At 35.7% G+C, this 25,898-nt stretch overlaps 1 protein-coding gene and 1 pseudogene across 4 annotated transcripts in view; both read right to left on the bottom strand.

Annotated features, from left to right (window-relative positions):
• LOC101097234 (disintegrin and metalloproteinase domain-containing protein 18-like) overlaps positions 1 to 25,898 on the bottom strand; it is a 139,348-nt gene that overhangs the window by 60,642 nt on the left and 52,808 nt on the right. For 3 of the 4 annotated variants that reach the window (XM_006930702.4, XM_045055527.1, XM_023252577.2), the window contains 3 exons: positions 19,131 to 19,226; positions 16,088 to 16,286; positions 12,248 to 12,353 (listed from right to left, as the gene is read on the bottom strand). In XM_006930702.4, coding sequence (XP_006930764.2) covers positions 12,248 to 12,353; positions 16,088 to 16,286; positions 19,131 to 19,226 — 401 coding nt within the window. The remainder of the gene's footprint in view (positions 1 to 12,247; positions 12,354 to 16,087; positions 16,287 to 19,130; positions 19,227 to 25,898) is intronic. The other variant, XM_045055528.1, reaches the window with a different exon arrangement.
• Positions 7,323 to 8,640, bottom strand: LOC102902615 (annotated as a pseudogene).

Raw genomic sequence — 25,898 nt, 5'->3', positions numbered from 1 at the left:
CCATGAACAGTTTATTTAGCCAGACGTACTCATGACCCAGTATGGAATACACTGCAGGTGCACGACCTGTCAAGATGCCAAATACTACATTGTATGTGCTTGCTGTTTTCAGACAAATTGCAAAAATAAAAGAGGCTTGAGCCAGGAGACCAGTGCTTTGCCTCCTGGAGAGTAACCTATCCCTGAATAGAATACTGGCTTCTCTAAGACTTACAATATCCCTAGACTATGCCCTAAAAAGTAATCTATGTCACTTCTTGCTCTTGGAATCACTCAAATCTATCATTTCTCATTTTCAATGGAAACAACTATTCTTAACTTTGATATAATCTTGACAAGCATGCCATTATTACTTCTTCAAAAGTGTTCCCTTAGAAAATTTTATTTATTTTTCCTGAAAGACCATTTTGGGTTCTTTAATATAACAGGGATTAGTTTCATGGTACGAGGTGAAGATTCAAGGGAAGTTGAGAGCCAAAATCTAAATCTCTTTTCAAGCTTTTCTCCTTTCCAGCCTAATGTGTCTATCTTAGATGTAGATACTTCTTTTGGTTGTGGTTCCACTCTCTTTCCATGGAATATATCTTAAACCAGCTTTGCACATAGTAGGTCTCTTTCTAGTTTGGCCATTGAGTACAGACACTTCCTCCACAATCTATTCTCTCAAAATTTGCATTTATGGCTGAATTCTTGGAACTAACAGGCTCTTCTTTTCTGGAAAGGAATCACAGTTGTCTTAGCACAGATGAATTGTGCTAATGAATTCCAGTCTCATCTAGTGATTTTATTTCAGAAAAATATATGTATTATAATTTCAGATGAAATATGGATAAGTCATGCTTGCTAGAGTTTCACAGTTTCTTCCATCTTTTTTGTTCATATTTTCACAAATAATCTTACTTAGATGAAGTGCAGCCAACATGCCTTCTTGTCAACAGGGAAAGAGATTTAAGCATGTCTGTTTACCACCACCTCCTATTTTTGTTGGCATCCACTGTGGTGTAACTCAGCCTGATCACTGCTGCTCTGTAATGGTATTTAACATGGTGTGACTCATAATATCTTGTCTTTTAGAGATTATACAGGGTCTCCTTCTGAGATCTCCCCTCATCAGTATTCACTTTGTGATCCCAGACATAGTCTTTTAATTCTGCGTCTTCTACATGTCATACTTTGAAGAGAGACAGGGCCTAAAGTTGCATGGTCGAGAGACTTACAAAGCAGGGGGCTAAGACTCTCCAGGAGGCGAAGCACTGGTCTCCTAGCTCAAGCCTCTTTTATTTTTGCAATTTGTCTGATAACAGCAAGCACATACAAGATAGTATTTGTCATCTTGACAGGTCGTGCACCTGCAGTGTATTCCATACTGGGTCATGAGTACGTCTGGCACCAGATAAAACATTCTTATCCCTGGCCTGGTGCCCGTTTTATGTCCTTCTGGAGATAACATGCAGTCCCAGTGGCTTTCTGCCTGGGAATGGAACTGCTTTCACTTCCTTGCTGCTCCGTCCCTTTCCTTCCGAACATTCTTACGGTGCCTCCGGCTTCTTGTTCTCCAACAATACTTATTCTATAGTAAACTCATGTGGATGCAAAGTGGTGGATACTATCCTAGTCCCACCCAACTAGACACTTTCTTCAGATACTTATAATCTTCATAATGGAACCAAGTCTTTTTATAAGTATGCTGAGTGTGGTGCTTACCAAAGGATTTCACATTTTTTTCTAACTGTGTCTTTGGAGGTTAAGGAAAATCCTGCTTCTCCTTGGATCACATGACCCTATCTTAATGTTTTTTATATTTTCTTTTTTCATATTAGTTCTTGAATTTGGATCTATTTTTAAGCCACTTTAAGTTATAATTAACACCTACCAAGCTATATATATTTAATGTACACAACGTGATGAATTTGGGGATAAGCACATACTCAATGAGTCCATCAGCACCATCAAGGACATAAACATATCCACCACTTCCTAAAGTCTCCTCCTGCCTATGTATATAATAATAATATTAATAATAATATAAATAATTTATTATATTATTTTAAAATATTTTGTGGCAAGAATGCTTATTATATGTACTACCACTTAGCAAATTTTAAGTATACAATACCATATTTTTAGTTATAGTAACTATGTTGTGTAGTATGTCTCCAGACTTATTTATGTTACTATACTTTTTCAGTTTTATTGGGGGTATAATTGACTAATAAAATTGTAAGACAGTTAAAGTGTGCAAAGTGGTGATTTGATATGTGTATATATTGTGAAAGAATTCTCCCCATTGACTTAATTAGCGCATTCATCATTTCATATGTTTATCCTTTTTGTATGTATCTGAGAACATTTAAGTTCTACTCTCTTAGCAAATTTCAATTATACAATACAATGTTATTAACTGTTGTCACCATATTACATTAGATACTTGGACCTTTATTCATCTTAAAACTGAAAACTTGGTACCCTTTTACTAACATTTCTATATTTCTCACTTGCAACTATTTTTATACTCTCTGTTTTTATGAGTTTAACTTTTTTCTTATTCCACAAATAAGTGATATGGTTTAGTATGTGTCTTTCTTTGTCTGGCTCACGTCACTCAGCATAGAGCTGGTCAGGTGCATCCAAGTTGCCACAAATGACAGGATTTTTTTCTTTTTTAAAGCTTAACAATATTCCATTGGATACATAGCACTTTTTTGATCCATTTATCTATTGCTGGACATGTAGATTGTTTTCATATCTTGCTTATTGTGAATAGTGCTATAATTAAATATCCTCAAGATACTGATCTAATTTATTTTGGCTATTCAGCTATATGTGAGATTGCTAGAACATGTGATGGTCCTATTTTTAATTTCCTGAGGAAACTCCAAACTATTTTTCATACTGGCTGTACCAGTTTACATTGCCATAAACACTATATGAGGGCTCCCTTTTCTCCACATCTTTGCCAGCATTTGTTATCTATTATCTTTTTATAATAGCCACCCTAACAGATATGATTTGGTATCTTATGGTTTTGATATGCATTTCCTTGATGATTCGTGATGCTGAGCACCTTCTCATGTACCTGTTGGCCATGTGTATATGACCCTTGGAAAAATGTCTGTTCAAGTCCAATAAAAAATATTTTCTTGCTATTGAGTTGTAAGATTTCTTGTGTATTTTAGATAATACCACTTATTGATATTTGGCTTGGAATGGTTTCCCATTCCATAGTTTGTATGTTCATTTTGTGGATGGTTTCATTTGCTAACTTGAGGCCTTTTAGTTTTGTTGTACTTCTACTTGTATAATTTTTCCTTTGCTGCCTTTGCTTTCAGTGACAGTAAAAAATCATTACCAAGACCACTGTCAAGGAAATTATTGTGTCCATTTTCCTCTAGGAATTTTACAGTTTGAGATGTTACATTCAAGTGTACTTTAGTTGACTTTGGTTTATGGTGTGAGATAGATGTCAGTTTTATTTCTTTCCCTGTAGCAATCTCATATTTCAAACATGATTAATTGAAGAGACTATCATTTACCATTGTATAATCTTGGTCTTTTTGTCAAAAATTAATTGATTGTGTCTGCATGTGCTTATTTTTAGAGTGTATATTCTGTTCCATTAATATTTGCTTGTTTTTATGACAATATTTTATGCCAACTCTTGATCACTGTAGTTTTTTGTTTGTTTTTGTTCTGTCTTTATTGAGGAATAATTGACATATAAAGTTAGATTCAGGTGTACAACTTAATGATTAGATATTTGTATGCACTGCCAAATGATCACCATAATAACATCTGTCACCATACCCAGTTACAATTTTTTCCCTTGTCATGAGGACTTTTAAGATTTAGTCTATTAGCAACTTTCAAATATGCAATATGAATTATTAACTATAGTCATATGGCAGTTCTTGTTCTTTTCTTTTTAACTTTTTTAAATTAAATTTTAGTTAGTTAACATACAGTGCAATATTGGTATCAGGAGTAGAATTCAGTGATTCATCACTTACATACAACATCCAGTGCTCATCATGACAAGTGTACTCCTTAGTACCCATTACCCATCTAGCCCATTTCCCTTCCACCTCCCTCTGTCAATCCATAGTTTGTTCACTATCATTTAGAGTTTCTTGTTGTTTGTTTCCTTCTCTTCTCTTCACCCCAATACCCATATGTTCATCTGTTTTGTTTCTTAAATTCCACATATGAATTAAATCATATGGTATTCCTCTTTCTCTGGTTGACTTATTTCACTTAGCATAATACATTATGCTCCATCCATGTCATTGCAAATGGCAAGATTTCATTCTTTTTGAAGGCTGAGTAATATCCTATTATATATATATATATATATATATATATAATCTTATATATATATACATATATATATGCATATATATACATATATATATATATATATATATATATATATATATATATATATATCTCACATCTTCTTTACCCATTTATCCATTGAGGGACATTTGGGTTCTCTCCATAGTTTGGCTATTGTTGAACTCATGCTATAAATATTGAGGTGCATGTACCTCTTTGAATCAGTAGTGTAATTGCTGGATCTTAGACTAGTTCTATTTTTAGCTCTTGAGGAACTTTCATACTGTTCTCCAGAGTGGCTGCACCAGTTTGCATTCCCATCAATGGTGCAAGAGGATTCCCCTTTCTCTGCATCCTTGCAAATATATGTGCTTTCTTGTGTTGTTAATTTTAGCCATTCTGACAACACTGAGATAGCATCTCATCATGATTTTGATTTGTATTTCCCTGATGATGAGTGTTGTTGAGCATCTTTTCATGTGGCTTCTAGCCATTTGGATGTCTTCTTTGGAAAAGTGTCTATTCATGTCTTCTGCCCATTTCTTAACTGGGTTGTTTGTTTTTTGGGTGTTGAATTTGATAAGTTTTTTATAGATTTTGGATACTAACCCTTTATCAGATAGGCCATTCCAAAATATATTCTCCCATTCTGTCGGATGCCTTTTAGTTTTGTTGATTGTTTTCTTCACTGTACACAGCTATTTATCTTGAGGAAGTCCCAATAGTTCGTGTTTGCTTTTGTTTCCCTTGCCTTTAGTGATGTGTCTAGTAAAAAGTTGCTATAGCTGAGGTCAAAGGGGTTGCTTCCTGTGCCTAGGATTTTGATGGTTACCATTCTCACATTTAGGTGATTCATACATTTTGAATTTATTTTTGTGTATGGTGTAAGTAGTGGTCCAGTTTCATTCTTCTGCATGTTGCTGTCAAGTTTTCTTAACACCATTTGAAAAGACTGTCTTCCATTGGACATTCTTTCCTGCTTTGTCAAAGATTCATTGACAGTATAGTTTTGGGTCAATTTTTTGGGTTTCCATTCTGTTCCATTGATCTATGTGTGTGTTTTGTGTCAGTACCATACTGTCGTTAAAACTACAGTTTTGTAATATAACTTGAAATCCGGAATTGCGATATGTCCAGTTTTGTTTTTTTTCAGAATTGGGTTGGCTATTCGGTGTCTTTTGTGGTTCCACACAAAGTTTAGAATTGTCTGTTCTAGCTCCATGAAAAATGCTGGTGGTGTTTTGATAGGGATTTCTTTAAATGTGTAGATTGCTTTGAGTAGTATAGACATTTTAACAATGTTTGTTCTTCATATCTGTGAGTATGGAATGCCTTTCCATTTCTTTGGTCCTCTTCAATTTATTTTATATGTGCTCTATAGTTTTCAGAATATACTTCTTGTACCTTTTAGTTAGGTTTATTTCTAGGTATCCTATTGTTTTTGGTGCAGTTGCAGATGGAATTGATTCTGTGACTTCTTTTTCTGCTGCTTCATTATTAGTGTATAGAAATGAAACCGAATTCTGTATGTTGATTTTATGACCTGTGACTTCCCTGTATTAGCTCTAGCAATTTTTGGGTGGAGTTTTTCAGGTTTTCTACATAGAGTATTATGTCATCTACAAATAGTGAAAGTTTTACTTCTTTCTTGCTGATTTGGATGCCTTCTATTTTTGTTGTTGTTGTCTGATTGCTGAGGTTAAGACTTCTAGTACCATGTTAAATAATAACAGTAAAAGTGGATATCCTTGTCTTGTTCCTGACTGTAGGGTAAAGGTTTTCAGTTTTTCCCCATTGAAGATGATATTAGCTGTGAGTCTATCATATGTGCCCTTTATAATGTTGAGGTATGTTCCTTCTATCCCTATTTCTTGAGTGTTTTTATAATGAATGGATGGTGTATTTTGTCAAATGCTTTTTCTGCATCTATTGAGATCATATGGTTCTTACCCTTTCTTTTATCAGTGTGGTATATCATGTTGATTGATTTGCAATTATTAAGCCAGCCCTACAGCCCAGGAATAAATCCTGCTTGGTCATGGTGAATAGTTTTTTTTTTTTTTTTTAAATTTTTTTTTTCAACGTTTATTTATTTTTGGGACAGAGAGAGACAGAGCATGAACGGGCGAGGGGCAGAGAGAGAGGGAGACACAGAATCGGAAACAGGCTCCAGGCTCTGAGCCATCAGCCCAGAGCCCGACGCGGGGCTCGAACTCACGGACCGCGAGATCGTGACCTGGCTGAAGTCGGACGCTTAACCGACTGCGCCACCCAGGTGCCCCAATAGTTTTTTTAATGTACTTTTGAAGTCGATTTGCTAATATCTTGTTGAAAATTTTTGCATCCATGTTCATCAGGGATATTGGCTTGTAGTCTCCTTTTTAGTGGGGTCTTTGGTTTTGGAATCAAGGTAATGTTGGCTTAATAGAATGACTTTAGAAGATTTCTTTCTAATTTTGGAACAGCTGGAAGAGAATAAGTATTAACTCTTCTTTTAATGTGTGGTAGAATTTCCCTGGGAAGCCAACTGGCCCAGGACTCTTGTTTGTTGGGAGATTCTTGATTACTGATTACATTTCTTTGCTGGTTCTGGGTCTCTTCAAATTTTCTATCTCTTCCTGTTTCAGTTTTTGTAGGTTGTCAGTTTCTAGGAATTTGCTCATTTCTTCTAGATTGCCCAGTTTGTTGGCGTATAATTTTTCATCATATTCTCTTATAATTATTTGTATTTCTGTGATGTTGGTTTTGATCTCTCCTCTTTCATTTGTGATTTTATCTATTTGGGTCTTTTCTCTTTACTCTTTTATAAATCTGGCTAGGGGCTTATCAATTTTGTAAATTCTTTCAAAGAACCAGCTCTTAGTTTCATTGATCTGTTCTGCTGTTTTTGTTTGTTTGTTTCTGTATCATTTATTTCTGCTCTAATCTTTATTTTTTCCTTTCTTCTGCTGGCTTTAGGCCTTACTTGCCATTCCTTTTCTTTTTTTTTCTTTTTCACTATGAAAATGCTTTAATAGTGGCGTCTGTACAGCATGTGACGTCAAGACAAGAAAAAGCAAGTGCACACAGAGACATGGCTATCAGAGAACAGATTGTGAACGAATAAAGAGTTCACACAGCTTCCACATGCTTTACTGGGTATCAGCTGTAGACCACCTCTTCCTCCTCCTCAAACTCACCTTCCTCCTTGGCCGTCGGGTCCTGGTACTGCTGGTATTTGGACACCAGGTCATTCATGTTGCTCTTGGCCTCAGTGAACTCCATCTCGTCCATGCCCTTGCCTGTGTACCAGTGCAAGAAGGCCTTAGGCCTGAACATGGCTGTGAGCTGCTCTGAGATGCACTTAAACAGCTCCTGGATGGCCATGCTATTGCCAATGAAGGTGGCCGACATTTTTAGCTCCCGGGGTGGGATGTCACAGACGGCAGTCTTCGCGTTGTTGGGGATCCACTCGATGAAGTAGCTGCTGTTCTTGTTTTGGACATTCAGCATCTGCTCATCCACCTCTTTCATGGACAAGCGGCCCCTAAACACTGTGGCCAAGGTCAGGTAGCAGCCGTGGCAGGGGTCACAGGCAGCCATCATGTTCTTAGCATCAAACATTTGCTGGGTGAGCTCGGGCACTGTCAGGACTGGTACTGTTGGCTGCCTCTGCTGGTCAGTGGGGTGAAGCTGGGCATGAAGAAATGCAGGTGGAGGAAGGGGACCATGTTGACAGCCAGCTCACGCAGGTCAGCTTTAAGCTGGCCAGGAAAGCGCAGGTAGGTGGTGACTCCACTCATGGTGCTGACACCAGGTGGTTGAGGTCCCCATAGGTAGGTGTAGTCAGTTTTAGGGCTCTGAAGCAGATGTCATAGAGGGCCTCATTATCAATGCAATAGGTTTTGTCTGTGTTTTCTACGAGCTGGTGGACCGAGAGGGTGGTGTTATAAGGCTCCACCACCGTGTCTGACACCTTGGGCAAGGGCACCACACTGAATGTGTTCATGATTGTGTCCAGGTACTCCTCCCGGATCTTGCTGATGAGGAGGGTGCCCATCCCAGACCGGGTCCCCCCACCCAGGGAGTGGGTCAGCTGAAAGCCCTGCAGGCAGTCATAGCTCTCAGCCTCCTTCCTCACAACATCCAAGGCCTAGTCGACCAGCTCTGCACCTTCCGTGTAGTGCCCCTTTAGGTGTAAGAGTAGGTTGTGTATTTGGGACCTTTCTTGTTTCTTGAGATAGGCTGTTGTTGATAATGGCGCTACAAACATTGGGGTGCATGTACCCCTTTGAATCAATTTTTTTGTATCCTTTGGATGAATACCCAGTAGTACAATTGCTGGGTCATAGGATAGTTCTATCTTTAATTTTCTGAGGAACCTCCACACTGTTTTCCAGCATGGCTGCACCAGTTTGCATTCCCACCAACAGTGTAAGAAAGTTTCCCTTTCTCCACATCCTTGCCAACTTCTGTTGTTTCCCGAGTTGTTAATTTTAGCCATTCTGATGGGTGTGAGGTAGTATCTCATTATAGTTTTGATGCGTAGTTTTCTGATGATGAATAATGTTGAGTATTTTTTCTTCTGTCTTTTGATCATGTATATGTCTTCTGTGGAGAAGACTCTCTTCATGTATGAAATAAAAAGAATATTCTTTTTGTCTTTTGTACATTGACTTTAAGTTTTTGCTTTGTGTTTACCATGAGGTTTACATAAACAGCTTATATTTGTAACAATTTTAGCTAATGAAAACTCTGAACACATACAAAAGCTCTACATTTTTACACCCCTCCTTCACATTTATATTTTTGATGTTATAGTGTGCAAATTTTTACATTGTTTATAAATTAACAAATTATGGTAGTTATAGTCATTTCAACCCTTTGTCTTTTAATCTTTATACTAGAGTTATGAGTGATTTACCCACTATGATCACCACATTAGAGTGCTCTGAATTTAACTATTTATTTGCTATTTCCTATAGATTTTATTCTTTCATATGTTTTTCTTTATCTAATTAGTGTCCTTTAATTTTGGCTTAAAGAACCACCTTTAGCATTTCTTGTAAGGCTGGTCTTGTGATGAACTTCAGTTTTTACTTGTCTGGAAAACTCTCTATTATCTCACTCTCTTCTGGCCTGCAGATTTCTGCTCAAAAATCTACATATAGTTTTATGGTGTTCTCTTGTACATATCAAGTTACTTTTCTCCTGCTTTTAGGATTCTCGCCTTGTTTTTAACCTTTGACAATTTAAATTTTAATGTATTTTTCAATACATTTTATAAATTTTAATACATTTAAATATATTAATACAAAAATGTAATTTTGCTGTGGGGATTTTAGGTTCATCTTTTAGCTTCTCCCTGGGCTTCCTGTATCTGAATATTTGTTTCCCCCAGGTTAGGGAAATGTTCAGTCATTATTATTTTCAATAAGCTTTCTGCCCTTTTCTCACTCTTTTCTCATTCTGATACTCCTATAAAGTGTATAATGCTCTTTTTAATAGTGCCCCATAAGTTCCTTAAATAATCTTCACTTTTTTTCATTTCTTTTATTTTCTTTCTCTTTCTCTTTTTCAATTCAGTCATTGTATTCTTCAGTTTTTTTGTGATTTCTTTGGTACTTTCTTATAATTTCCATCTCTTGGTTAAGCCTCTCACTTTGTTCATGCATTGCTCTTCCAACCACAGTGCACATCTTTATGACTGTTATTTTTATCTATCAAGTGAATCAGTTATCTCCATTTCATTAAGATCAGTTTCTGGAGATTTTTATTTTGTTCTGAGAAAATACTCATATGTTTATGTTTTCTTGAATTCTGTGTTCGTTTCTATGCATTAGATAAAATAGTCACCCCTCGCCATCTTAACAGAATGGTCTCATTTAGGAGATAAACGTCATCAATTAGCTTAGCCTGGCCTTAGTTCTAGTTTGCCTTTCAATCTTTTTTGATTCCCAGAGACACCTTATTTTTCTTAGTGGCTCCCAGTAGTTAAGATGTGCTAAGACCCGTCAGTATCATAAAGGGGAGGATTGCATACATCTAGGGGCTCCTAGACTGGAAAACAGCATCTTAAGACAGAAACTGGAAAAGTAAGTAGTTAAGACCCTCTGGGGAAAAACAGGAGATGGACATTTTTGCCTCCTTCCTCTGTGCTAGGCCTGGCTTTATAGCTGCAGGGTTGGGTAGGGGAGGATATTCCTGTGTCTGTTAGGAACTATTTCTTTGTACAGTCCTGTGAGACTTGTGAACAGAAGTCCTATTGGCTATCAGAACTAGGTAGTTTGGAGACCTGTTCTTTGGGCAAAGAGTCAAAATCTGTGGTGCAAGACATCCTTTATAAGCTCCTTCCAGAGATACTAGAGACTTGGAGCTGGCTAGGAAGGGATACTGGGAGAGAAAGCTGCCAGCTTCTCTGGTCCCTGAGCAGGATCAAAGCCAGTCCCTTCACAGAAACTTGGTCCTCAGTCAAGATCTTTTACATTATGCAAATTGATTCATTTCAGGTAAAGACTTTGAGACAGGAAATTTTGTCTGCTCCCTCTGCGCTGAGCCCTGTGGTATAGCCTCCTGAGAACTCCTTCTTTGTTTGCAACAGTCTTCTGGGACTTGTGAATAGAAGTTCCTTTGGCTATCAGAACCAGATGATCTGGGGACTTGTCCCTTGGGCAGCAGTGCAAAAGTTGGGGAACAGACTTATGTACACATTCCTTGCAGGGAGATATTAGTGACTTAGAGTGGGCTACAAGGAATTGGCAAAGGAGGTGTCCATCACTTTCCTCAGTCTCTGGGAAGGATCACAGCTGTCTCCTTAGAAGCCTAAGCCTTAGGTGACAGCTCTCTAAATATGCAGCCAGATCCCTTTCAGGGAAAGGGCTGGGATAGGGAAGTTTTGCCTGCTTCCTTTCTCATGAGCCTTGGAGGATATGTGTGACATGTGCTTAAATTCCTGTTAACAATCATTCCTTTGTTTGTCACAGTCTTGTGGGTCTGTGGACACAGCTTTGTTGGCTTTCAGAACTACATGTTTTGCGATCCTGTCCTTCAGAGAAGTGTCTTAAAATGTTGAGACACTTAATGTGGGGTCGAAATCCTTTGTTCCTCAGGAAGAAACTGGTAGTTGGGATTTCCTTTCCAGTTGCGTGGTTCTGTGCCAGTTACGTGTTTTATGGTGAGCGTGTGTATCTACCTGTTTCAATGTGAGTATTTTCTCAGTTTCTCAATGTGTAGGAGTCCTTCTGGTGTTTTTTGGACTTCTTTTAGAAGTAATTGCTTCATGTGTACATGAAGATTCAGTGTGTATATGGTAGGAGTAAAATTCCAAAGCCTTCTATGTTACCATCTTGGTCAACCTCTTATCTGTTATTTTTTTATTCCTTGGTTTTCAATAGTCCCATGAAATTCAGGAAGTATTTGTAATGGATTAAGCTCTCCCTTATTGGATTTCATAAATCCCTTAAAAATATTCCAGTACTTCCAGTTTAGTTATTGATAGGTACTGCCATGTGTTACATGTCAGTATTTTGGAAACAAATAACAACAACAACAACAAAAACTTTATTCCTTTCAAAAATCTCATGTCTCAAAAATCAAAGCACTTGCTTTAGGATCATTATCATATATCAACTTAATAAAAAAACCTCAGTTTTAATTCTCAGTTTAGTGCACAAGTTTCTGATTTTTGGTGGTTTGTGTCCACTTCTTACCTCTGGTAATAAGCATCAGCCTTTTTTGTCTAGTTTCATCATTAGAACATATTAGAGAAAAAAACAGGCAAAAAGAAAACTGAATTACATAAAAGAACAATATGTGCAATGTTATTTTAAAATATTCTCCTGATACACAATTTACTGACCATTAGTCTTTAATGTCTCTTAACAGGCAATATATAATTCTTATGACTTAATAAAACAATTATTTTCTATATACATACCTCTGTTCACAGGGCAATGGTTGTGAATTTTTAAAACCACAGTTTCCAAATTTATCACGCAGAGAATTAATTTCTTTGTAACAGGCAAACGGAGCACCTTGAGCACCTAAAAATGCAAACATATCTGTTAAATTATTATTATTAATCTAAATTAAATATTTTTTCCATAAAAAACTAATGAAACTCTTATTGCATAAACAAAAAATCATGAGCTTGGTCATACTTTTTTCTGTGTGTATCTTGTCAATACAAGTAGAAAGAAACAATTGTCTTAGCTAATAGAAAACAGAAAAAAATTATATCTATTGCAGTAACATTATATTATTATTAACAATAATTGGCTGTCCCTTGCTGTGGGAATGTATACTGCCTCATCCAATGAACATTAGACATGACATTGTAATTTGAAACATGTCACTTATGGGCAGAAACCTTCAGAACTGAGTGTCAGATCCTCTTCTCTGATGGAGGATAAGCAATGTTTTAAGTAGACGTTCACCTGTCATTTTGGGTATCATAGTGAAAGCAGTGTGGAGTAGCAGAATAGTTGTCTTGGATTTCTTAGATGTTTTAGGGTTCTTTCCATTTCATTAAACACATGAATTGGTACTCAAAAGTGGAGTTCCCCAGTAAAATGTGTCTAAAATATGTGGCATTGTCATTGAAGCCTGGTAGTAGGTGGTAATAAAATTACTATCATTGGATAAAGAAGACTAATGCATGCTATGGGAGGATAAAACACTTGAACAAACTCTCTTCTCAGCAATTGAAAGGGAAATCATAGCCTTAATAAACTTGTCTTAGGCAAAGAAGTAGGGAAGCAGAAACTATCTTGGTTACCATTGGCTACATTTGACCAGAAGGTAAAGGTACTCAAGAAAAAGATAAACTAAACTCAGAAAAGAATCTGTTATTTCAGAGGCAGTAATTTAAAAAAAATTGAGAAAGCCTAGAAATATGTCCATCCTACAGCATTGGGGTGGATAATGATGGATGCTGGCTGATGGAAACTAGCCAAATTATTATGCTTATTTGATTGTTCTGTATCTCTTCCATGGAGGATGCTCATTGGTGGGTGTTAACTGGTGGATTAAAACAAAGACCTTCACATTATTGTTCATTTCCATGTGTCTTAGCATATATTTCTATTCCAGAACTCTTGCCTCTAATCTTCTGGTCTTTCCACACCCAGGCACCTCACCAACAAACTAGGCCCTTTGTCATTGTTCAAGAGAATATCTATAATCTACTTCTGGCTATTTTTCCTTCCACAGAAACAAATGACCAGATGGTCAGTATCTTTATTTCAAGGCAACCTACAAAGTGAGGCTGCAGTATAGCTACTGCTTTTTCCCCCACTTATGACTAGTGACTGAGCCAACACATCTATAAAGCAAACATAAGCTTGTTCTTCTAAGTGTAACTTGGTCATTGTGAAATCCCATGAAATTTCATAGGTATGAGCTAAGGGAGATGCAAAGGATCTTTTTGCTTGTGCTTGAATCCAGGTGAATGAATGACTTCCATCTACCTGACCATTTAACTTAGTGGGTCTGACATAACAAAGCATATACTGTATAGTTCTGAACACATGGGTTTTTGGTGTCTGAAAGTCAGATTCTTCATCTCTACAGGAGTCAGTAGTGTGCTCAGAGTGGTTTTGTCAAAGTGGTATCGTCCTCCAGTTTAGATGGAACAATCTTGCTCCAAAACCCCAGAGAACTGCTCTATTACTCTCCCAAAGAGGCTTGGTATAAGTCCCATATAGCAGTTTTTCTCATGACCCACACCTCTAATATTATTGGGGCTGCTGTGTTTTATAATTCAGAATGCAGGGCTTCTTGTGTTGCAGCTTTGACATGCTGTAGAACCCTTTCCTGCTTTTCACATCACTCCACATTAGCAACCTTTCATGTCATCTGGTAAATGAAATCAAGCAGTACTTCCCCATGTGGGATATACTGACTCCAGAACCCAAAGAGGCTTACCAGGTGGTGTGCTTTTTTAGTTAAATGAGATACAAGATACACACCATTTGGTTTTACTTTGCAGGAGACGTCAGATAATGCCTCTGATCACTGGATCCTTAAAAATTTTACTGATGACAAATTCCTACACATTTTGAAAGGCTGTCTCCTGCCCTTTATAGAAAATGTGCTTTACTTAATCCTCCAGCATTCTAGCAATGCTTTTCTTATTTAGCTGGATTAGAACAAAATCATTGATGGAGTAGAAAATGTGATATATTTTAAGATGTCCACATCTCTACAACTTTATGATTGACAGCAAAACTCAACATTAATGTCATTATCCATTCCATGTGAAAGCAGACTGTTGCTAATTGTTTTTTTTAAAATAGAAACAGAAAAGAATATATTTGCCAAATCAGTGGCTATACTCCTACTACATATGCTATCCTGCTCTAGCATAGACACCACATCTGGCATAGTGGGTGCAATTAATCTGCTGCTTGTCTGCATTTGCAGTGGAATACTATTATCTTCCAACACCATCTGGTTTCTACAAGAATCATATTGAATAATTAAATATATATACATATATATATATATGTATATGTATATATATATATACTGCTAACCACCTCTGCATCCTTTAGATTTTTAAAGGTAGTATTAATTTCTGGTAGGAGAGAGTTACAGAGGCTTTCTCCATGGCCTTATCAAATAGCCCAAGGACATAATTATGGGACTGCACAAACTATTAATATGTCAAACCTGATGATATCCTCTAGGACTAAAAAATAATTGTCAAATGGATTTGTGGACCTTGTGGACCCATTGTGCACTGAAAGTTGTCAAAGATTCTATTCCCTTGGTAATTTCAACATTTAAATCTCACTTAGAGTGGGCCATTGTTTCCATCTTTCTGGAAACAATCCTAATAGAAATTTTTACTGTCTTCTAGGATCCTTGCCAGGGTGTTAAGTCTTATTATCTTAGGAGAGTACTTCCAAAATAATAAACTCTCTCTTATCCAATCTTATGTTCCCCTATCCAATGTTATGATCAAGTACTCTCAGAATCCAGTTCCAAGTACACTCCCTTGATTCTGGCAGTAATTGCTGTCTAGGACCTGTAGCTCTATTGGGGTATATTTCCTTTACTCCCTTATAAATTCCAGCACATCCTGGCTCTATTTTGCTGTGACTTGAATTTGACTTACAGTTAGTGTCCAGGACAGGTAGGAGAGAGATCCTGATGGGGATACAATATGTGTTATGAGAGACAGGTTTCCACATTATCTTCATATAATGGGAACATACTTATGTCATTATTTTTTTTTTAATTTTTTTTTTCAACGTTTATTTATTTTTGGGACAGAGAGAGACAGAGCATGAATGGGGGAGGGGCAAAGAGAGAGGGAGACACAGAATCGGAAACAGGCTCCAGGCTCCGAGCCATCAGCCCAGAGCCTGACGCGGGGCTCGAACTCCCGGACCGCGAGATCGTGACCTGGCTGAAGTCGGACGCTCAACCGACTGCGCCACCCAGGCGCCCCACTTATGTCATTATTAATTGGTGCAGGTGGTGGTGTGAATGATCAGTGTTGTACCATTTTATAAATTCAGTAGTTTCAGAGAATCCTGGAGGCTAAAATTAGAGAGAACACATTTTCAACTGTTCCCCTCCTAAGCATAGGTTTCATTCTTCTTCCAACCAGAACCTTAATTATGGAAAAACAGACTTCACTGAGAATTTAACCTCCTCTGAAGTTCCTTCAACTTGATAATTAAGACTTTCTCTAACCTTCTATTTGATATATCCCTATATAGAGGGATTCAAACTTAAGGTAAAAGAAATATATAATAAAGAGCAATACCTTCTCCAAATATCTGGGCACACTGGTTATCAGTAGTTTGACATCGTCCATTATAACAATATGCAGTTCCCAACCTACACAGCTGACCATTCGACGCATAAGTGTCAGGAACACAATTACTAGAGGTTCCATTGCAATATTCTGTAAAATCACATTCTTGATCAATACTCTTTCTACAAGGAGTGCCTGCTAATGATATCTAGGAGGAAAAAGAAAAATAAAATCATATTCTATGAGTAACTATCCTTAGTGAAGAGATTTGCCATATAAAATATACCTAATTATTTATATTTAGGAGAATCACAGAATTCCCAAGGCTGTGACTTATCTGATGAAAAAGTCAAGTACAGTGTTTATAAATTTGCACTTTGTAGTTCTTTCTTTTCAATTGGTTGTTATTAGCATTGATGTTAAATGCAATTTCAGAAATTTTCTCTTTTGTATGAAGACTTTGTACCATCTGTTTTAGTGATGAGGAGAGAGTCAAAAAGGATTTAGGTGTTTAAAGGAGCTGCTTTTAATTAAGACCTTGGATTCTGTAAGAAAAAAGTCCCTTTAGTTTTGACCCTTTTCCCCACAATCAAATACCTGGGTGTCTTGGGCTGCATACTTACCCCTCATGTCCTTTTCTCTTAACTGTCAGAGATGTGCCTCTAATTCTGCCTTCAGTTGTAAGCTGGTGACTCTGACATGCTTAGTTGTGGTTGTTGCATACACATTTGTGAGTTAGCCACTGTTTGAATGATGCTGATTTTAAGAGCTTTTTCTCTCTCTTTTAGTTTATTTATTTTGAGAGAGACAACGTGAGTGGAGGAGGGGCGGAGAGAGATGGGGAGAGAGAAATACCAACCAGGTTCCACACTGTCAGCACAGAGCCCAATGCAGGGCTCCAACTCATGAAACCATGAGATCAGGACCTGAGTCAAAAACAAGAGTCGGGCTTTTTACCAACTGAGCCACCCAGGCGTCCCAAGAGTTTTTTCTTTTTTCTTTTTTAAATTTTTTAACGTTTATTCATTTTTGACAGATGAAAGAGAGACAGAGCGTGAATGATGGAGGGGCAGAGAGAGAGGGAGACACAGAATCTGAAGCAGGCTCCATGCTCTGAGCTGTCAGCACAGAGCCTGATCCGGGGCTCAAACTCACGAACCGCAAAATCATGACCTGAGCTGAAGTCGGCCACTTAACCGACTGAGCGGCCCAGGCACCCACGGGTTTTTTTCAAGGTACAGTAGATTTTTGAAATTTCAGGTAACTGGAAAATTTTCAACTTTTGCATTTAAAAGTCTTTTGGAAAGGCTGAAACAAAGTGAAAATATACAAAACGAATCATTTTTGCTTTGCAAAATTTCACACAGGTGTTTACTATTTATTCTGTAATCCTCTCACTGTTTATAAAAGTTCAGTAACACTTGAACTTGAATTTGTCTAACACTGTAGGGATTCTGGTTTCTGCCATATCTTTGTACATTCTAACAAAGTTATATGGAATGTTTGTGAGTTAGTTTCCATACCATCAAAATGTACTGCCACTCAACGCTGTAAAGAGAGAGCACACTTTTTGGAGGGTTGAGACAAACTTTTAAAATTTTTCCATAATTTGTGACTAATAAAAAGCCAGTTTGTATATTTTTAAATAATAAATACCTATTTAAAACAAACAAACAAACCAAAAAAGAATGGGTTACTGACAAGCACCACAACATGAATGAAACTCAAATGCTATTATGATAACATGCCTAATTACAATGTTTACATATACGATTCAATTTGTATTTCTGCAAAAAGAAAATTACAAATGCAGAAAACAGATCTGTAGTTACTGGGGTCTGTGGGTGGAGGTACAAAGAGGCATAGGGTGATTTTTTGAGAGTGCTGATGAAATCACCTATCCTTTGATTGTGGTGCTAGTTATAAGACTGAATGTTTCTTATAATACTCAGAAGTATTCACTAAAAGAATTTTACTATAATAAAATTATAATATAGTAAGTTATACCTGAGTTGAAAAATTGGGCAAAAGAATATATGGAATATTTATGTGTATATAATATATCAGAATTTTCAATTATAAAATATTTTTCATTATTAAACTTGCTTTCTCATCTGAACATATATCTTAAAGATAATATGTATTAGTGCATGCATATTTAGCCTGCAGTTATTAATTCTTGTACAATGTACAATAATTTGTGATCATTCTAGTACCAATTGTTGACTACTGCAAATAATTCTATAATTAATATTCTTTTTTGAGCATTCCATACATGTATATACTTCTAAGATATATACATAAGAAAGAAACTGATAATTTATACTTTGTTCAGAGATACTCAAATATTGCTTACCAAAGGGATTATAGCAATTCAAAATTCCATACTCTCCAAAAAATAACTTTATCTCTTCTCTTTGGTTAATATCTGACATTGTTGTTTTTAAGATTACCATTTGAATAACTACATTAGATATTGTGCTAATTGTTTTTATTTGTGTTTACCTTAATTACTGCAGATGAAGTACACACACTGGAGTACAACTCTACCTCCATTATTGTAAATTGCCTGTAGAGCCCCTTTGCCTGTGAGTGTGTGTGGGGGGCGGGGGGGGGAGGAGGGGAGATTTGTCTTTCACTTATCCATGTCTGAGAGTTCTTTGTATATCCTATACACTACACATTTTGTCTGCTGCAAAATTGGCTTATATTTCCACAGACATTCATTTACCATTTGTTTGACTTCACGATTTCCTTGAGAGTTGATAATATTTTGATATAGTAATGTATATATATACTTTCTTTATGTGATGATTTAGAAGATGGTAAACTGGTTTCAACACAACAGAATAATCAGTACCTATCTGTGATGTCTTCTTTAATTCATAGTAGTTTTCCTTTTTACTTGTGGTTGTTGATGTGCTCTCCATTTTGTCCACTGAACCACTTCTATATTCTCTTTATCAATTCCACATAAATTTAATTAATTATTAATCATGATCACATCTATGATCACAGCTTAATTTCCTTTTTATAAATATTGGAAAATTACCTCACATTTTGATGTACAGCAGGGTCCGGAACCACATTTTGCTGAGCTTTTTAGTTTACATGTATGAAAATCACAGCACTTCTTAAATTGACATTCCTAAAATTTCATAAGAAATATTATTGTAGTTCAACCACTTAACAGCTTTCATTTATTAATCTCAACTTCTATTTAATACACTTATATGTTCAACTTTTCAGTTATACAATGTAGTTATATTCAATGAAATTTTATTATTTTATTATTTCTAGAATGTCCAAAAGAACATATAACTGTAAAAACTAAGTAACACCTAAAATAGAAGTTGATCAATAACATTATCTAAAGTCATTGGAAATTAATTCATAAATTACCAACATGGAAGTATATCCTTGAGGAAAAAAAGTGTAAGTTTCCAAGAGAAGACCTTCCCCAATTTTGTTTTTAGTGATTTGTTTACTACGGTTTCATTTTGTGAATAAAATTAAATAGAGTTAAGCAATAGTTATGATAAAAAACAAAGTTAGTATAGTAATCATGTGTCATGTTTTGTTTTACTGTAATGAAGTTAATAAAATGGATATGTTAATAAATTTATATATTTTACAAGTAAAAGACAGCAAACTTACTCACATTGGGTGATAAATAAATAATAAACTAAATATTGTTTCCATGTAAAAAATTGCATTTATGCAATTCTTTAATATTTTTATATTAACACTTTCTAAAAAAACAAACATTTTCTATTTACTCAAAAAACAAGTTTTAAAGATATTGTCATTTATTATGGAGGTATGATTATTCTTTACTTTTTTTTAATGTTTGTTTATTTTTGAGAGAAAGAGAGACAGAATGTGAGCTGGGGAGGGTCAGAGAGAGAGAGAGGGAGACACAGAATCTGAAGTAGGCTCCAGGTTCTGAGTTGTCAGCACAGAGCCTAATATGGGGCTCAAACTGTGAGATCATGACCTGAGCTGAAGTCAGATGCTTAACTGACTGAGCCACCCAGGCACCATGATTCTTCTTTATTTTTAATATTCCTTTTGTTTCTGCTTTTTCACGTGTCTATGTGATAGACATGCATTTATAAACATTCCCACCCTAGAAACAATATAGAAAATATAGAATAAAAGTTGAATTTGTTGTTATACTCCCCAGATTCTCCAGGAGTAAGTTCAATATCATTGTGTGTGTGTGTGTGTGTGTGTGTGTGTGTGTGTGTGTGTTCTTTCATGGACAGTAAATGAAGATGCTCTCCCAACCATGTTTATCAATACTAATTATGACCAAATCAGTTTAACTTATAATGAACTAATGGGGAAATGGGGTCTCATATTTTTGTTATCATTTGTCTAATTACTAGTGAATGTGAGTGAATTTTCATTTTGTACAACCTTATGAATTAAATAATCATTTATTTTGACCACTTTGAGCATTATGCATGACAGGTTTGTTTTTCCCTCTTTTCCTCACTAAATAGTGTGAACAGATTTTACATAGTACCCAGTTATCCTTCCTCCATTCTGTGTTTATTTATTTATTTTTTAATTCAAATTCAAGGTAGGTAACATACAATGTAGTCTTGGCTTTAGGAGTAGAACCCAGTACTTCATTTCTTACATATGACACCCAGTGCTCATCCAGAAAAGTGACCTCCTTAATGTGCATCACCTGTTTAACCCATACCCCCCACCCATCTGTCCTCCAGCAACCCTCAGTTGGTTTTCTGTACTTAAGAATCTCATGGTTTGCCTCCTTCTCTGTTTTATCTTTTTTCCTTCCCTGCCCCTATGTTCATCTGTTGATTTTCTCAAATTCCATATGAGTGAAATTATATTATATCTTTCTCCAACTGACTTATTTTGCTTAGCATAATACACCCTAGTTCCATCCACGTTGTTGCAAATGGCAAGAATTAATTCTTTTTCATCACCAAGTAGTATTCCATTGTATAAATATACATCACATCTTCTTTATCCATTCATCAGTTAATGGACATTTGGGCTGTTTCCATACTTTGGCTATTGTTGATAGTACTGCTATAAACTTTGATGTGCATGTGCCCCTTCAAAACAGCACTTCTGTATCCTTTGGAAAATACTTAGCAGTGCAATTGCTGAGTTGTGTAGTTCTATTTTTAACTTTTTGAGGAATCTCCATGCTTTTTTCCAGGGTGGCTGCACCAGTTTTCATTCCCACCAACAGTACAAAAGGGTTCCCTTTCACTGCATCCTTGTCAGCATCTAATGTTTCCTGAGTTGTTAATTTTAGCCATTCTGATAGGTATGAGGTCATATCTCAGAATGGTTTTGATTTGTATTTCCCCGATGATGAATGATGCCAAGTATCTTTTCATGTGTCTGTTGGCCATCTGGATGTCTTCTTTGGAAAAGTGTCTATTCGTGTCTTCTGTCCATTTCTTCACTGGATAATTTGTTTTTTGGGTGTTGAGTTTGATAAGTTCTTTATAGATTTTGAATACTAACCCTTTATCTAATATTGCAATTGCAAATATACTCTCCCATTCCGTTGGTTGCCTTTTAGTTTTGTTGATTGTTTCCTTTGCTGTATAGAAGCTTTTTATCTTGATGAGGTCTCAATAATTCATTTTCGCTTTTATTTCCTTTGCCTCCAGAGACGTGTCAAGTAAGTTCCTGCGGCCTAGGTCAAAGAGGTTGCTGCCTGTGTTTTCCTCTACGATTTTGATGGTTTCCTGTCTCAAATTTAGGTATTTCATCCATTTTGAATTTATTTTTTGTGTATGGTGTAAGAAAGTGGTCCAAGGTCATTCTTCCGCATGACGTGGTCCATTTCTCCCAGCACCATTTGCTAAAGAGATGGTCTTTTTTTCCATTGGATATTCTTCATGCTTTGTCAAAGATTATTTGGCCATATGTGTGTGGATCCATTTCTGGGTTCTTTATTCTATTGATTTATGTGTCTGTTTTGTGCCAGTATCATACTGTCTTGATTACAGCTTTGTAATACAGCTTGTGATGCCTCTAGCTTTTTCTTTTTCAACATTACTTTGGCTATTCAGGGTTTTTTGTGTTTTCACACAAATTTTAGGGTTGTTTGTTCTAGTTCTGTGAAAAATTTTGATAGGGATTGCATCGGTGTAGATTGCTTTGGGAAGTATCGACATTTTAACAATATTTGTTCTTCCAATCCACGAGCATAGAATGTTTTTCCATTTCTTTGTGCCTCTTTCAATTTCTTTCATAAACTTTCTACAGTTTTCAGTGTACAGATCTTTTACTTCTTTGGTTAGGTTTATTCCTAGTTTTTTTTTTTGGTGCAATTGTAAATGGGATCGATTCCTTGATATCTCTTACTCTTTTATATCTTTATAGATATCTTTATCTGCTTCATTATTGGTGTATGGAAATGCAACCAATTTCTGTACGTTGACTTGATATCCTGAGACTTTACTGAATTTGTGTATCTGCTCTAGCTGTTTTTTGGTGAAGTCTTTTGATTTTCTATGTAGAGTATTATGTCATCTTCAAAGAGTGAAAGTCCAACTTCTTCCTTACCAGTTTGGATGCCTTTGCAATGGGCTTTCTCCCTAAGATCAGAAACATGACAGGGATGTCCACTCTCACCACCTTTGTTCAAAATAGTCCCAGAAGTCCTAGCCTCAGCAACCTTCTATATGTTTATAATATTTGCTTGCAGCCTATTGTTTATCTCATTAATGGTGCCTGTCATTTTGTGAAATTTGTAATGTTCTTCTTGATGACTATTGGGTTTTATGTCTCCTTACCATGACCTCCATTATGTAAAGACTTATCAATACTTTATATTTTAATGCTATTTAAAACATACATATTTATTTTTTCTGAAATTTATCTCTCTATATTTTGTGGAATATTCATTCTAATATTTATTAATTGTCATTATATTTGTGAATACAAGAACGAATGCACACATCTGCATGTATGTGGGTAGGTTCATAAAACAGAGCTTCCATTTGTGAAAAATGAGGGATATTTATGAAGATATAGATGTCCATGCCATTCTGCCAAAGACCTCCTGGAACATATCTGTAGTTGAACAAGTTGGATTCATTACTATTGTCAGCAAAAGAGGACATACACCATGCGAAACTATTGTAGTCCTCAGTGAGAGGATGTAATTACAGGATTCAAGCTTGTGTAATTTGAGGGGATTTAACAAATCTGGGCTTTGCCACATTAGATGCTGTTAGAAACAAAGGGGTACATCTCTGAGTATTCTAAGAATTCTTATCTAGAAGAGGAAACTACAACAATACTAAGTCAAAATTGGTAAAGGAATAGTAATTACTCATATTAGCCAGGATGGGAGGGTATTTGGTCATTTCTGTGACTTGAAAACTTTTCAAGTTTTACTTGTATTCAGACATAGAGAGTGTCCTTGCTATTTTTCTTCATCCATCATGATCACAGACATTGACCTTTTATGAAATTGTTTATGTTCAACAGGAGACCCACACAGCCTATCCGTGTCAAGCCAGCTCCTGGCAACACCAAGGCCCACCTGATATTATTAGGCCAGATCCTGCATGTCAGGGGTTGCTTCTCCCTTCCTTATAGGCACTGCACTGGATTTATAGATAAACCCTTATGACATTAACCATTTCCATCCTGAGAATAAATGTTATATATCTATATAACTTGTACATGTTTAGATATTTAAATTAATTGATTATATATATATATGTTGATATATAAATAGATACATATATATAAATGTCAATTTTCACTTCTTATTCCAATGGCCAATACCACATTGAATGAAATTAAATAGCGTCATAGTATGTTTGATGATTGTTAAGGCAAGATTTCCCTCAAACCAACTTTTTTTCTAAAAAGTTACTTGTATTCTTCTATAGATCCCTTTAGGAAAAACTTTCAAATAAACTATCCAAGTAACATTATTCCTAATCAATATTCTAAATATACTTATCCTTATACATTGATAAAATTGATATATTATTATAAGGATAATTACACTATCCATGCAGTCATTGAATCAATAAGCATTTATTGAGTACTTTGTATGTATCAGATACTAGTCTTGTTATCAAGCAATGGTCAAGATATGGACTATATTCATTTTAACTTTCTGTAATTTTTTGGGGAATAACACTTCATTTTAATTACTGTGTATGTGTGTTTATGTGTGCACATTTGTATGTTGAATTTGCTGTGGATGGTAATTGTCCCAAATTATTAATATGGATGCATAAACTCATTTAGTTTTTATTTCTAGATGAAAAAAATGAGTATATCACTTTTTTCTATAATTTAGAAAATATATCAAATTAGCATAATTTCTTTTTTTTAATTTGAATATAGTTGGCACACAACATTACATTAGTTTCCAGGTGTACAAGATAGTGATTCAACTTTTCTATACATTATGCTATGCTCGCCATAAATGTGGCTACCGTTTGTCACTATACAATGCTGTTACAGTATCACTGACTGTATTGTATATGCTGTGCTTTCATTAATTAAAAAAAATCACCAGCAGAACCATGTGGTGTGGACTTTTCTTTGATGAGTTTTGAAAGTATAGATAGGATTTCTTTAATATATTTTTCTTAATAATGCTATTCACATTTTAAATTTCTACTCATGTTGGTTTTTGTAAGTGCTTTTTTCAAGGAATTTGTCTATTCAATTTAGGTTGTTAAATTTACTAGTATAATGTTCATATCACCTTACCATTTTAATGTCATATTATATATGATCTATATGATGTCTCATCTTTAGTTACTGTTATTGTTGAATTTTTTATTAGTGTTAATAGGGGCATATCTATACCTATATCTATATCTATATGTATATGTATATCTATATCTATATCTATATCTATATATATCTATCATCTGTGTATCTATCTATCTATCTATTGAAACAACTTATATTTAGTTACTGGATGACTGAATGCAGAATCTGTGCTAACCTTGGATCCATTGAACCTACTGTGAGGTGGTCTTTTTCAAGGGCTCCAGGTATTACCTGGATTCTCTATACACTCACCCTACTCATTATTGTGTTTTGGGTCCTCTCATGTGAGTACCATGAGCAAAGATTCTACATGCAATCATACTATAAGATCTGGGTATTTCCCATTACCCGGTGTATAGCTAATCCAGTAAAAGGCTATAGGTTACTCTATTGGAGAGGGGAATGACTGAGGAAAGTGCTATTTTCTATCATTACTGGAGATTGCAGGATTTCATCATCTATCTGAATAGTGAGCTCAAACTCTGATACTAGCTTGAGTCTGGAAATGTAGCAAGAGATTATAAATTTCCATTTGTAGCAATTGGCATCAGTCCTCTGCTTTTTCTTAATTTTTAGTTATATAAATAAAGAAATATGGTAACTGGTGACCCAGATCTTTCTTAAGTATTAGTATAAATCCATGCAGCTCAAAACCATAGTTGCCATCTATGCTTTTCTTCCCTTTATGCTAACTACATCCATGTGGCTGTTATTGCTAAGTACTGCCACTTGGCCTCTGCTATTTTGGTATTCAATGATCCCTAGTGACACAGGGTGCCCAACTCTGTAATGGTGCTTCCAATAGTCAATCCCTATCTATACAAGAAAGCTACCATGGAGATTTTCAACAATACTTGGACCTTCTTAGCACATTTTTTCATTGTTTTACTGAAAGCAGTATCTGGTGAGCCACTCAAATAACTGGATGCTAGATTTTTTATTCTTACATTTTGTTATAATATGACCTCTATTCTGAGTTTTTGAGACCCTTCCATATTTCTATATTAAGATA

The sequence above is a fragment of the Felis catus genome, chromosome B1 (genome assembly GCF_018350175.1).
Source record: "Felis catus isolate Fca126 chromosome B1, F.catus_Fca126_mat1.0, whole genome shotgun sequence".
NCBI lineage: Eukaryota > Metazoa > Chordata > Mammalia > Carnivora > Felidae > Felis > Felis catus.
The sequence above is the reverse complement of the archived record's forward strand: the minus strand, read 5'-3'. Positions and strand labels throughout refer to the sequence as shown.